We start from the raw sequence: 13,905 nt of genomic DNA on the forward strand, positions 1-13,905 counted from the left end.
ACGTACTGGCTCTTCTGTTGCCTGTAGCTCCTGGGGCTGGAGACAGGCATGTGCCGGCTGTGACTGGTATTCCTGAAAATGGGCAGGTACCGACATGCTGGTGGGGATGCGACTGCCTGGCCCTGGCACTCCTGGCTCTGGCTGTCCCAGGCATCCACCCTGATTTATTCCCTTCCTATCCTGATCAGACCTCAGCCTAAAACTGTTCTTTGTCTGCAGCGCTCCTACACTTCCAGAACATCTCTCCTCCCAACGGTACAATCTTTCATCTGTTTTCTTGTCCCTGCTGCATCCCATCCCTGTGTACTGGTGCCTCCCCCAGGTCTCTCCCCGGTGAACCTTACAGCTCGCTGCCGTAGGTGCAGGATGTGCCGTGTGGTGCTGAAGCCTTGTAGAATGTCTTCGTCAGAATGGCAAGTCGCTGATTCAGGGTCAAGGCGTTACCTGGGTCTTGGGGTGAAAGTCAAGTTGAGCTACAGAGAGCTGAAGGCTGTCTGAGGGGGCTGGCTGGCTACCGCAGGGGCTCACGGGATGCTCTGGGCTTTGTCTCCTCTGCCTGGGTCTTTGCCCACCTCACGAATCTTGCCCTCAGCCCCATGATCTCTCCCATCAGTAGCCACCTCCCGGGCAGGCAGCGTGAGGAATGTGTTGTTGAAGGAAGCCAGGATCAGATCTGCTGCTTTTCTTGTATCTGGAACATCGGTCCTCAGGTTTTCTGGCACAATCCGCCTATGGTAAACTCACACTGCATTTTTTCCCGTTTTCCATCTGCCTCTGCCTCTTCCAAAAACTCCTTCCAAAGCCCTCCCAGTGTTGGACGCTGCAGTTGTGTATCTTCCAGTTCAGAATTCTGTTTCACCCTGTTCCTCTCATCTCCCCTGTATCCTCTTTTGTGTCCTGCCCAAGTAATTCGTTTCTCCACTTGTTGCCCAGGCTGCTTTCATTACTGTATAAACATTTTAGCTGCTTCTCCTTGATCACATCCAGTTCCTTAGTCAACTTGGTCAGTAATTGCCTTCTCATATGTATTTGTATCTCCTTCCTTCTTTCTGTCTGCATTCTCTTTTTTTTTTTTTTTTTATTTGTGGCCATAACTGTATTTTATTTCTTCCTGGTAGTAAAAGTGGAGGCAGAGATTATATTATCACCATGTCCCCTTGTTTCTCAGTTGAAAACTTCTCTTCTCACAGGAGCAGCCTTGATCCCAGAAGACTATTTCCTTGCACACTGAAATTGAATCCATCTGTCAGGAAGAACCCTCTTTCCATGAGTGTTTCCTTTGAGCTAGCCTTAGTCATAGCAAGATCTCTGTTAATCTCTTTATTATTGTTTTATGCCTTTATTCCTCCTTGTAGCAGGGGGAAGACTCGGGATGTGTGTCCTTGACCCCTTTGCCAGGCCAGCAGTCTTGGTTCTCCAAGCATGAGGGTGGGTGGGTTCCTTTTTGGTCCCATCATGGCTGGTTTTGGTCTTCAGCCCTTTTCTGTATCTTTGCCTGTGCCAGGAGAGCCTGGGAGCCTGGAGTGTTCATGTTTGGTGTTGTGAGCTGTGGGATGAAAGCGGGTTTCCTGCCAGCACAGTCGCTGCTGCTTATTTCTACCTGATTTTTGCAACTTCACCCCTGAGTCCTGAGCTGTGGGTTCAACCCGCGTGCTTACAACCTGCCTCCACCCATGACAGGCCTGTTGGACCTCCCTTGGGGCTTGGAGATGTCTGCCAAAGAGCCCTGGCCATGGTGAGGAGATGCTGAAGCATGGAGGCCAGAAGAAAAAGGGACAGTCTCTGCCCCAGAGCGCTTCCAGCCAAAGGGAGGAGGGGACGGCTTAGCACGAGGAAGCAATTAGAGGTTCTCGGGCAGCGTGATCGACTGTAGTCACAGCACATCACAGCCTTGCTGACCTCGACTTTTAAGTGAGGCTTATGAAAAATGAACCAAAGGTGGGCTGCTAATTGAATCCTTGCCTGGTCCTCTGCCTGCCCCTAAGCACAAAATTGGAGCGGGCGTTGCGAGGGCACGTCAGGAGCCTTCCTCTAATGAAGAGAGCTGAGGGAGTGGGAAGATGTGCTGACATCTCGCCTCGTTTATTATCTTCTGAAGCCTGCAAACAAGAGGGATGAGAACAGCAGCGTGGGGAGCGGTTGGCGTTTCTGGAATAGCGTTACACATCTAATTTATGGTGTTAATATAGATCAAGAAGTTTTGGGTCCGTGGAGCAACTGCGGGAAGGACTGACCTTTCCCAAACTTGGTTGTTTTCTGTGGTTCTTTTGGGATCATCTGGAGTTAATCAGTCTGGTAGCTTTCAAAAATCAGTATTGCCTAAAAATACATACAATCACTTTTGTTTTCAGTGGAGCAACATTTGCTGTAAGTAGAGGGTTGGCTTTTTTGAAAATAAGTTTCAGTGTTCTAGCTCCGCTGTGCACCAGCCTTGCTTTTAAATTTATAACCCTCCAAAATGAAAAGTAAATTGATTGTGTTATTCCCAGCCCTTTTATAAAAGTGAACATTGCAAAAACAGATGTGAAATGTGGCCTCGCAGATTACAGTCTGGGCTTGGGGTTTTTGGTCAGGTTTTTTTTTTTTTCCTTTCTCTCTCTGTGCTGTGTCCCCGAGGAGCAGAAATCTGCCTTTTTTCCAGCAGGAGGAAAATTGTTCTGTGTCTAAATTGCCTCCTGCTAGCCTTCTGCAGGATGCTGCAGGACACGGAGCTCAGAGGAACGATAATGCTTTTACAAAAACACGCGACTTAGCAGGGAATTTTTAATTATGAATGTGCACAAGAGTTCAGATTGCCTGGGAATTTGGTAATGCTCTAGCAAGCCTCACACCTCTAGGACATCCATTCAAATATGGCCCAGGGAGACAGTGATTAAAAGGCACTGTCAAGCGGATTATTGGTCTTCAGCTTCCTTTGAGGAGGCAGGTGGGCATGTCCTCGCCTCCCTTGTCACCCACCACACCAGGCCTGGATGCAGCGTGATCCCCCAGGCTGGAAAAGCAGAGTCTGGGCAAAACCTGGGGCTCCTGTGCTTTCTCCAGGTCAGTGGGGGCTGAGCTGTTGGATGCCACGTTGGGGCAAGGCTTTGCTGTATCACAGCAGTCCCAGGGCCACCGAAATCTTGAAGTGGTGAGTGACTGGTCTCATGAGGGTCTCATCCATGCTCTGCAGCTCTTTAGGCTTCTTTATATTATTTTCCGTGCTCTGATATGTTTAAAAAAACCCCAAAGACCCAAAACAGAAAAAAGTTCCTCGGCGAGAACTGCTAAAAGGCCTCCATCACTTCCATAAACCTCACACATATAAATTATTGCCTTCTATTAGTCACTTAAAAGGCTAGGTTGCTTAATTATTTTCATCACAGTAATCACTTATTTACAAGGTGGGGAAAAGTGCCAAGCACTTCCAAGCCGAGCAGTGCAGTAGGGCTGTGGCAGAGGAGGCAGGGCTGCAGAACATTTCCTTCCTCCCCATGAATGTAAATGCTTTTGCTTTTCTTGGTCGCGTCAGTGATGGTGCCCAGCCCATGTGCACCCCGGGCTGCTGTCCCTGTTCATCCCCGGGTGGTGGGAGCTGCAGGAGTGCAGTTGGCTGTGGGGAAATGTTTTTTTGTGGAGTGAGGACTGCGCAGGAGTTGGAACGTGGACTGGGTAGGAGGGTGGAACGGGGAGTGGGGTCCCAGGGATGGAAGCGTAAGTAGAGAAGAGTAAAAGGAAAATGATATGAGATCTGGAGGGCTATAAGACGCCCTGGCACCACCTATCACCCCGCTCCACTTCACCCCATCCAGGCAAACTGCTGTGCGAATGTGCTGCCTCGCATTTCTGGGGTGCAAGAGTTGCAAGGTCCCTTTTAAGGTCCCTCCTGAGAGAAGATGCTCTGATCCGCAGCCTTTGGTACCCGCCCAGGAAAGAGGTTCAGGTTATTATTTTGCGGGAGCGCAAGAGGAAGGAGGGGTCTGGTAGAAGCTAAATGTGTCCCCCTGAAACTTGCTTGCAACCTGAAGAAGGTGTTTGGGTTTTTTTCCTAAAAGCTTGTCTGCCTTCATTCTGATTCCATCAGCCCGCTCACAAGTGATTCCCTCCCCTTACACACCTCACCTTCCAGCTTTTGCTCTGTGTTTTCCACATGTTTCTGCTTAGGAATCCGCAGTGCCTCCCCTGCTTCCCAGCGAAAGTCACGCCGCTCTGAGCCGACCTCCATAAAAGCCCCTAATTCCATTAAAGTCCATTACAAGCTCCTCTCCCGCAGTTCCCGGCGGAGCGCGGGGCAGCGCATATCAGAGACCGCAAGAAAACAAATGGCCACTTTGAACAAATCCCAGGGCCTCTTGCCAAGCGGGGATTCCCAGCTATTTACAAACCGCCCTCGCTTCCTCCTAATAAAGAGGTAAAATGGAAGCAGGGAAAATATGCATTTTATAATCACCCAGATTTAGTCCTTCAAAGGATTTATTACAACCTTTTCTTTTCAGGCGTGGAAAATGTAATCTTATCTAGTTTGCCGGCTGGCCCAGCTCAACTTGCCGGATCGGTTTTACAGCAGAAAGCTATCAACCAGCAACCTTCGGGGGCACGCTGTGCCTGGCTGTTAAAGTCCCTCGAATGCTTTAAAGCAGTTGAAACATGTATTAAAATATGGCACTAGGAGAGGAGGATATCTGTGCAATTAGCATGCTGATGCTTTCAGCAGCTCCTCGCGACGTCGATCCGGTGCATCGGCGACGGGTGCCGCTGAGATTTGATGGAGGAAGGAAACAAACATGCTGCTGCCGCAAAAACCCCGCTTTTGGAGCAGGTTAGCAGCCAGCTAGCTTGGTGCACGTGGGATTTTAGCAGGGATCAGATGCAAGGGGTTGTAGGAGATAAATGCCTTGAACCTTGAATTTTAATTTCTGCTGTTTGCGAGCAGCAGAAGCTGCTGGCGCTGGGGTGGTTTGCGTCCCCTCTGCTACGCTGGGGAGCAGTGCCAGTGACATTCGGAGTTCAGCAAGCAAAATCCTATTAAGATAACGTCACGGCCTTTCTGTTTTACTGTTTGCAAGCCAGCCATAACATCATTAAATTACACAACAGGGAGGTGCCTGCTGCCAAGGAGCTCTGCTCGAGATAAGATGTGGGTTGAGCCGCTGCCAAAATTTGAGTTGATATGACAAGAAATTTGGAGCTGGTTCAAGGCTTCATTCACACAAGACATCGCAGCGCACAGGTAAACACTGTGCAGGATTGGTCCCAGGGGCAGCTGTGCTGCTCTGAGCGGGTTGTGGAGGTGGAGTGGCAGTGCCTGTGCGGGGCAGGGCTCAGCCAGGCAGGCTGGGGCTGAAGGCATTTGTAGTAGCCAAATTTACACCCGTTCTTGCTTTCAGCGCCGACAAGCAGAAGACAAACTCTGGCAGGATCTGTAGATGAAGCTCAGGCAACTGTTTGCAGGTCCCCACCATCCTTACCTCCACCACCCACTCCCCAGCCCTTTTGGAGGAGTCGGAAGCAGCCTGACAGCTAAAGGGATTGACTTTGGAGGCTCACAGTAGTAACTGAAACGCCTGTAATGCAAGGGCAGTTTTGGTAGTCGCTGTCTCTAGCTGAGCTGGGGTGGATGTGACCCAGCGGGGTTTGCAGGGAGGTGAGTGGCGTGGAGTTGCCCCCTGGGAGGGGAGGTGTTGCTGGCAGGGGTGTAAGGGCTGGATTACCCCCCCACGATGGGCAAAACTGGAACTGGGAACACTGGCGACCCTGGGTTGCTCGGGGAAGTTGCTTGTTTTATGATGCCGTGGCTGGACCGGTGGGAAAAGGAGTGGAAAGGAAGAGCTGCATTGTAAAACCACACGCAGCCTTTGTAGCAGCACTGAAACCCTCCTTGTCCCCTGCATCACCCACCATGTCCCCGCCACGTTTGCCCACACAGGCTTTGTGCCTCTTGCCCTTTTGCTGCTGCAGGTATGGGCAGGTTTGGTCCTGGGCTCTCCTGGACCTCAGGTTTCTCTGCTTGTGGATAGTCTGGTCTTCAGGCTCCCTCTTTCAGATCCTCTGGAGAGAACTCATCCAGCACCATCCTCACCTTGCCATCTTTCAGCTAAACTCCTGTCATCAGCATTAATGACCTTTTTCTCCTGCAGCATCTTCCAGGCAGTTGAGATGATGCAGAGCCAGGGCTCTGGGGGCTTGGCCCAGCCTGTGGCACACGGAGGTTTTTAGACGATTCTGTAGAAGTGCCTGGGCTGTGTGTGCACAGATCCTCGTGTCACCCCATCTTCCAAGACAGGACATCGGGAAGAAATTACTTAAAGATTGTGCCTTAAAAGCAGCTTTCTAAGCATTTTCTATTAGAGAAGCTTTGTTTCCATCAAAGGCTGCGCAGAGGCACGAAGCCTGCCCTGCCCTGGGATTCTGCCTGGCGCTCCAGTTCTGCTATTACTGCTTTCCCTCGCGGCTGCGTTTCTGGCACCGCTGACTTTTGGGGTCCCAGATGGATCTGGTCCATGTTGCGGCAGCTCGAGTACAAAGTGGCTGGGAGTTCCCGTTACCAGGCTGTTCTCTGCAAAGGGATGGAGCAGCATGTACAAGCACATCTCGCGGTGACTTTCCATCCCAGCAGCGGCTTTGCACATCTTCCCGGCAAAGGGCTTCAGGTTAACACAGTCCCACGAGCGGTGCGATGTTCGTGCCTCTCGAGTGCCTCATCTCTTAGCCCGTCTGCGTCCTTATAATTACAAAACGATGTATGTGCAGGGGAGATGAGATACCATCAGGCGAGCCTGTGACCTTCCTGCGATTCTCCAGTTTCCATAACAGCAGGGTATTTGTTTTGTTGCCATAGAAAACCTGCCTGTGCAGGTTTGCAGGGTACTGAGTTGTCACTACAACCATTGCCTTCCAGTGAGCCTGAAAGGAGCTGCGTGTCCCTGAGAACAAATCAGATGGTGTTTCCTGCCACCTCCTCAGGAAAAAAAAAAAAAAGTGTTAGATTGACAGTTTTGGAAAGCGAAGTTTTCTATCTATCAACAGAGCAGACAGCAGCATTGCACGGTCATGGGAGCGCCTCGTCCCCTGCATCGCCCGGCTGCGATGGGCAGGAGGATGATCCTTGTCCCTGAGGACGCTGCAAATTCAGCGCATGTAGGGCGCGGCTGGTGGCCGGTGTCCCCTGGGGCTGCAGTTTCAGTGGCCGAGCCATCCACTCACCCCTTCAGCTTGCTGCTGTCGCTGCCAGATGTACAAGATGTACGGACCTGGAGGGCAGCAGCGCTCAGGGATGCGTGGGTCTTTCAGGAGGCAGCCTGCGTGCCCTGCTTTCATGTGTCCCCCGAGGGGAAGGGCAGGCTCACCCAGGAGAGACCGGAGAGGAGGACCCTGAGTGGGTGGGTGCCCTCGTCGGGTGCCTGGAGATCACACAACAAGCTGTCTCTACTGATGCCCCCCGAGCATCCCACTCCCCACACCGTGCTGAGGCTCTGAGGGCAGCAAGTGGGGATGGGGGAATTTCCCAAATTATTCCCTGTGAGAGTCACAGGATCATCTGGGTTGGAAAAGCCCTTGAAGCTCCTCCAGTCCAACCATGAACCTCACCCTGACCGTTCCCAACTCCACCAGATCCCTCAGCGCTGGGTCAGCCCAACTCTTCAACCCCTCCAGGGATGGGGACTCCCCCCCCTGCCCTGGGCAGCCCATTCCAACGCCCAACAACCCCTTCTGCAAAGAAATCCTTCCTAAGAGCCAGTCTGACCCTGCCCTGGCGCAGCTTGAGGCCATTCCCTCTTGTCCTGGCGCTGGTTCCTTGGCTCAAGAGACTCCTTCCCCCTCTCTGCACCCTCCTGTCAGGGAGTTGTAGAGGGCCATGAGGTCTCCCCTCAGCCTCCTCTTCTCCACACTAAACCCCCCCAGTTCCCTCAGCCGCTCCCCATCAGACCTGTGCTCCAGACCCTGACCCTGACAGAGGCTGGTGGGTGCTACGGTGGGACCAGGGTGCAGAGAGCCCTTGTGAAGCTGCTCTGCATCAGGCCACCCAGGGCTCAGAAAGGACCATCCCTTTCCCAAGAGTATTTCCAGACCCTTTTCCAAGAGCATTTCCCACATGTTTGCATGCAAGCCCTCCCCTCTGCCAGCAGCTGGAAGGTGTCAGCCTGCCTGGACTGCAGTTCCAGGGTGGCAGTTCTTCTTTTCAGCTAACACAGATGTATATTTTCAATGGTTTTGAGCATCAAAGCTGCTCTGGCAAGTCCTTCTTCACCTGAGGAAAGAGGTCCTGCCGGTGGGCGGGCTGCGTCGGAGGGTGGTGAAGGCTGGGAGGGCACACAGCGTGGGTCCTGCTTGTCCCAACCACGGGGGACAGACGGCGGGGGCGATGCGGCTGCTCCCTGGGGTGCATTCGCTGTGTGCTTGTCCTAGGTGACACCGGGTCTCGAGGGCCAAGAAGGGGAACTGCTTGTGAAGGGACCCTCTGTCTTCCGCGAGTACTGGAACAGACCCAGAGAAACAGCAAATGCCTTCACACCCGACGGCTGGTTTAAAACAGGTACTGTGAGGGGAGAGGAGGGCAGCAGCTCCGGGCTGGGTCCCGGGGTTCTCCGGCTGCTGGGGGGGTTTGGAGATGGGGGGTCGCAGCCTGGCTGGAGGTGCGGGCTGGCCACGCTTCCAAACACTGGGCTCGGGGCCGGGCTTCGCTTGCGTTGGCCATAATTAGCCAGCCAAGTAATGGGGTACGTTTGGGGTTGCTTGCTTGTAACTATAATATACCGGTGCTTAATGTTTTCTGGGGATTAAACTTTGCAAATGGGAGGGGTTTAGCTTAATCTACATGGGGACCTTGTCAGTGGAAAGACCCCAGTCAGCTCCCAGTGCTGGGGCCGTCCTGCCGCCCCTCTCGCCGCCGGCGCGGTGTCTGCGGGGGAGTTTGTCCTCTTGGTCACGGCTCAGTATTTGAAGACATGGTGTGTAGGGTCGAAGGCATGAGCGCGGGCAGCGCGGCTGCGAGGGGTGGGCTGGGGTTGTGGGCTTGGCCACCGGCGTCACGAGGGAGCTCATCAAGGAATCGTCATTTGTCAGAAAGTACTAACTGATGGAAAGCTGAACTTTCTGGGGAAGAATCACAGCAGGTGTCTTCAGTGGGGGGGGCGGTTCAGGAAAGGGTTTTGAAATTGCCAGAACATTTTTTAAAAATGAAAAGTCTGAGCCTTCCAAATAGAGACTTTTTAATTTGAAACCAAGGCTCATTTTATTTTTACATGATACGTTGTGGAAATGCAAAGGAAATGTTTCTTTTTCTGGGTTTTCTCAGGATTTGCCTTTCCTTTTCAAGAGCGGGAAAAGTTTCTGTAACATAAAATGTTTCCAGGGATGGGGAGACCTCTGGTATTTGCTTCTTTCAAATCAAATCTCACCAGAAGATAATACCTCAATGATAATAATACCTATTGCAGGTGGGTCCTGTGTAAGCCTTGGGAGGTTTTATCAAATATTTGCAAACAGAAAAAAGATCCTGGTAGCCTGTGATAGCAGCAGCTGCCATTGGGACGGTCCCTACTGTGTCTGGGAGGGCAAGTTTTTGGAGGAGAACTTTTAAGCCTAATCCTGCCCCTCACATGGGATAACAAATTCAAGAGGATATCAGGCTGAAGACCTTTCCCAAAGGGGATAGATGTGACAGGCCATGAATAAGTGATGTGCTTCAAATGACGCCTCCCGCTCTGCGCGTGGCGTGGCGCGGTCAGAGACCTCCTCGGTCAGAGGTTCCCGTCCCCCGGCGCCGTTATGCGATTTAGATTAAATACTGAACCAGCCCTGGGCCGGGTTGGCAGGCTCCAGCCCCGGCTGCCGGTTGGTATCTTGGCGTGCGCACCTTCCTGCTGCCCCGCCAGCGGCTGGGAGCCCGTTGGGCAGCGGGGTAGATACAGGCAGCGGCGTTTGTCTGCCTGCACCGAGCCCAACCGCTGGTTAATCTTGCCAGTGCAGAAGGGCGGGATGGCTCGTTTCTGCCCAACCTTAACACTTCCCCATTCCCCTCTTTTACTGTGTGTTAGCAGCGCCGTTGAGTCAGGAGTCAGGCTGGATTTCTGACGCCTTCTGCGTAATATTATTTATTTACGGTTCTTGAAGAAGCTGTGATTTATTATTATTGTTATCCCGAAGCAGATGCGGAGCTGCCCTGCCGGCAGTGTCACCACGGGTCCCCATCCCGGGCGAGTACCGCGGGCTGGGACTGGAGCATCGTCAGGCGATGTGCAGGGTGCAGGGCAATCAGCTTCAAAAATTTTTTTAGTCAACACTCCTGATGAATATTTCAGATGCAAAGGAATAGCATGCATTAATTATTGCAAAGAGATGTCTTTAGGAGAAAATGATTTTGAAATTCAGTTTAATTTCATTGTAATGCGCTGCAAACAGGAAGGGAGTATGTGTGTTTAATTGGCTCTCGGGGGTAAGGCCGGGAAGATGGCATGCCTTTGTCACAGGCCATTAGTGATACAGACTGCATAATGAGAGAGTACAATCAGCTCACAGCTGCCGGCTCCTACGGGGAGAGAATGATATTAAATAGAAATCAGTATAAATTAAACTTAACCCTTTCGCTAGCTGAGCAAAACTCAGAGCTAGAATAAAGGGGGGGGGACATGGAGACAGGCGTGAGGGGTTTGGGCTGGGTTGGGGGTGCCCAGTCAGCAGCAGACCCCCGGCCAGCCTGCCTCCCCGACATCCCCCACCGCTGCCTAGGGAGGACAACAGGCTTTTAACTCTCTTCCCCATCCCGTTCCCCCACTCTTTGCCTTTCTTTCCTTTCCTTCCTCTCCTGACCGCTTGCCCCGTCTCTCACAGACATCGGGTCAATAGGGCTATTTTTTTTCCCAAGCCTCATTTAGCCGGCAGTGCCATGAGCGCGCCCCATCGCCCCTCGCCCGCCCTGCCTGCCTCCGCCACGGTGACAGCCTTCTGGGGTCACTCGGAGATGGCAAACATCCCTGGGGTGGTAAAAACCCAATTCAGAGAACCAAGGAGGTTATGTCCCATCCTAGCAACTGGGGTGTGAAGGGTGAATTACCCCCATTAAGCAGCAGTGGGTAACTTTGGAGTGGAGACTGTGCTGGCAGAATCCAAAAGAGGCAAAACCTGGGTGCTGCCGGGCTATAATCTGCTATATCTGCCATTTGCAGGCCATACGGGTCGATGTTTTAAAGGTGAGGCTGTGTGTGTGTGCACGGTGCTCCCGAAACCCAGGCGATGGTATTTCCGACGCCGCACTGCGTTGTCTCGCTGCTGGAGCCGCGTGTGGGTCCCCACCAAGTGACCTACAGGTCACCTAAAGCGGATAACGGTGTGATTGCAGGCGGTGGCTGGGTCCCCCCCATCCCTCAAGGACACGGGGAATGTGCACTCAGCGGTGGCAGGGACAAGGTTTGGAGAGGGCAAACTTGGAGACAGCATGGGTAACTCCTCCGCTGTCATCGTTAACGGCGATCCCAAAAACCGGTGGGTCAGCAAATGAAGAGTAATTACTGCGAGGGCAACCCCGGCGTGCTGCTCGTGCTGCGCCTCGTCAGGAGCCCGTCCCTGGAAGGACACTGCTCTGGGGTGGTACCACATGGAGAGGGGTGTCCCGCGGCTGTCACTAGTTGTGCTGTTAAACAGAAGGCGGGGGGATGTCTCCACATGCCGGGCTCTGAGCATCCCCTCCCCACTGCTTCACGAGGTGTATGACCAGCCTGGGGCTCTACCTGGGTATCCCTCCTCAGAGTTCACACACACAAAGCCAGGAGTCTCCAGAGCTCGTTCCCTCCGTTGGTTTTGTGACCGGAGTTAACTGAAATTGCTGCTTGAGTGGTCTGAGGGCCAGTTCCCTTCATACCTGCCCCCCGCTCAAACCTTGCGAGCCGCCTGCTGCACTGCTCCATCAGCTCCATCGGCTGCTTCCCGCAGAGCAAGGCTCACAAAGGAATCTTGAATTTTTAAGTCTTTTCTGCTGCAAGTCATTTGTTTCCCCAGTACCTTCCTCAAGCCGTTTCTCTGTTTCTGGTTGCTCTTCCTATAAATTGAGTTACCATGGGGTTTTTTTCAGAAAGTAGAGGCACCAAAAAAAGAGTCAATGCTTAATGGCAGTGGTCGTTTTCCTTTCTGATTGACAGCTGCTTTATTAAAATCCCCTTTTCTCCCATGGAACTCTCTTCCCCAAGAAAACAACCTCATGTTGAGCATTGGGGATGGTCATTCCCTCCACGACAGGACAGAAAAAATAACGATGCAGACTGTGGCCACCAGCGCTCTCTCCGCAGTGTGCTCCTGCAGCTCCCTGCTCTGTTTCTAGGGAAATCTCAGAAAGACCAGACATTCTGTACAACAACTGCAAACCTGTGTTTCCTCCCCCCGGGCCAAGAGGCAAACACTGTGTGTGCGCCGTGCGGGAGGCCAGTGCAGGCATCCCTCCGCAAACGTGCCCTTTTTGTGCCTCCAGTTAAGAGAAGGAATAAGTACGTACATGTGTGTGTGTGTGTTATGGGGAAAAAAAAGGAGGTAAAAAGACATGATGCTGCAGTGACTTTTTGATGAATTCAAGATCGTGGCTCTTTTGAGAAGCCTCTGAACTCGTGGTGTTGCGTAGGTGATTTACTGGTGCTCCCATCCTCTATTCCCTCCGATTTGCACCGCTGTCTGCCCATCTCTCCCATCTCTCTCATTTCCATCAGAGTGAATTTGATTATTTTTATTGTATTAACGCTGTTGACAGAGATGCTTAGATCAAAGTCCCCTCCAGCCATTTCCAGGGAGGCTACTGGGTATCCACCTGCTGTCATGCATCCAGGCAGCCCCGAGCCCTCAGAGACCGAGACAGACCCAAAGGAAAAATGCCTACGGCTGGCTGTCTCCTGTCGCTGCGACACCTTCCCAGCTGCCCCACACCCTGCGAGGTGAGAGGCCACCTCTGACCGTACTCACATGCCACTGAGCAGGAGAGGTGGAAGGAAGAAATAAGGAAGGAAGAATTTTTTTACGATGAGGGGGTGAAACACTGGAACAGGCTGCCCAGAGAGGTGGGGAATGCCCCATCTCTGGAAACATTCAAGGCCAAGTTGAACGGGGCTCTGAGCAACCTGAGCTAGTTGAAGATGTCCCTGCCTATGGCAGGGGGGTGAGACTGGATGATCTTTAAGATCTCTTCCAACCCAAACCGTTCTATGATTCTATGACTCTATGAGCAATCACTGAGCAAACCTCTGCTGGAGGAAGGCAGCAGAGAAACACGTGCTTCTCTGGCCATCCCTCTCCCTGGTCTTTATTCATCCATCCCAGCCTCGCGATGCTCGTGGCGCTGGGGCTCTGGCACCATCAGGTCGCGTTCTCTCTGCCCAGGAGGCAGCAAGTGGCTTCGGAGGCGTGAGGAAGGGGACGGAGGGTTTGGGAGGGTGGTGGAGTTGCCCAGGCACTGCCCGTTTGCCTGCCTGTTCTCCTGCCTGCGCAGGGCCGGGCAGAGCGTGTTCTCCGGAGGAATCTGGCGATACAGCGGTGTGCACAGCGGGAGTGATACGATCAGAAAGCAGACTTCTCCCTGAGGGAAGGCCGGCTTCCATTCACATTTGCCCATACATCCAGAAAATTAGAATCTGGTGTATTCAGGGAGATTTATTTTCAATTACAGGTTAAGGCTGAGACATGAAATAGCACCGGGTTTGAAAGTAGTGCATAAATCCTGCAACAAATCCATGTATCTCAGCTCCATATAATAAGATTTTATTGATTGCTATATTGTATCTGTCAGAATAAAACTCTCTTAATGCATGCATCAGGATGGAGAAGATAGAAAGCTTGTTGGTAGTAGAATCTGATTCAAGAATCAATGCACTTTGATTAATAATGTCGTTAAGAAAGTAAGAGTTATTTAACTTGTTTGATGCACATTTCAAAATGATGACTCATATCTTT

At 52.2% G+C, this 13,905-nt stretch overlaps 1 protein-coding gene across 6 annotated transcripts in view; it reads left to right on the forward strand.

Moving 5' to 3' along the window:
* The window catches only part of ACSF3 (acyl-CoA synthetase family member 3), a 63,558-nt gene that overhangs the window by 27,808 nt on the left and 21,845 nt on the right, over window positions 1-13,905 (forward strand). For all 6 annotated transcript variants that reach the window (XM_074881227.1, XM_074881226.1, XM_074881231.1 and 3 more), the window contains one exon: window positions 8,386-8,512. In XM_074881227.1, the coding sequence (XP_074737328.1) occupies window positions 8,386-8,512 (127 nt within the window). The remainder of the gene's footprint in view (window positions 1-8,385; window positions 8,513-13,905) is intronic.

Source organism: Strix uralensis, chromosome 12 (assembly GCF_047716275.1).
Source record: "Strix uralensis isolate ZFMK-TIS-50842 chromosome 12, bStrUra1, whole genome shotgun sequence".
Taxonomy (NCBI): Eukaryota; Metazoa; Chordata; class Aves; order Strigiformes; family Strigidae; genus Strix; species Strix uralensis.